The following is a 518-nucleotide window of genomic DNA, read 5'->3' on the forward strand; positions in this document are numbered from 1 at the left end:
GCGGCCCCGCGAGCAGCCTCGCCATTGACGGCCACGAGAAGCACTTTGGGGCCCTTCCTGCACACACCGTGGATCTTCTGCGTTCTGAGGGCTCCTACATCACCTTTGGCCCATCCCAGGAGCACAGGGTGTCTGTGTGGGAGCTCCTGTCCTCCAAGCAGGTCTCCGAGTACAGGCGGGAGGCGCATCTTGACACCTACCCCTCAGGAGGGCTGACAGTGAACAGAATCACCATCACCACCACCATCACCACCGGCCCCCAGCGCGAGAAGAGCCACCCCTGGCACCACTAACACCGACGCCGGCAGAGGAGGGTCCTGAGCACCTGTGGGACTTGGCTCTCCACGCCCCTCCGTGTGTCACAGCAGCGACAAACCCGTGTGTGGAGTGGGGTGGGAGCTTGGTTAAACTCCTGCTGTCTCAACTCTGGTTGTGCTGAGATTTCTTTTGCCCAGCAGAGCTTTCCCAGAGGGGCTCTGGGGATGTCCAGGAGCCTTGGGACTGCACTGTGCATGCAG

General features: G+C 61.8%; 1 protein-coding gene across 1 annotated transcript in view; it reads left to right on the forward strand.

Annotated features, from left to right (window-relative positions):
• The window catches only part of LOC103615293 (epiplakin), a gene marked incomplete at its 5' end in the record, with an annotated part of 19,012 nt that extends 18,719 nt beyond the window's left edge, over window positions 1-293 (forward strand). The window contains one exon of the mRNA XM_017733812.1: window positions 90-293. Coding sequence (XP_017589301.1) covers window positions 90-293 — 204 coding nt within the window. The remainder of the gene's footprint in view (window positions 1-89) is intronic.
• Window positions 294-518: the final 225 nt, after the last annotated feature.

This window comes from Corvus brachyrhynchos, unplaced genomic scaffold, assembly GCF_000691975.1.
Source record: "Corvus brachyrhynchos isolate BGI_N302 unplaced genomic scaffold, ASM69197v1 scaffold275, whole genome shotgun sequence".
Classification (NCBI taxonomy): Eukaryota; Metazoa; Chordata; class Aves; order Passeriformes; family Corvidae; genus Corvus; species Corvus brachyrhynchos.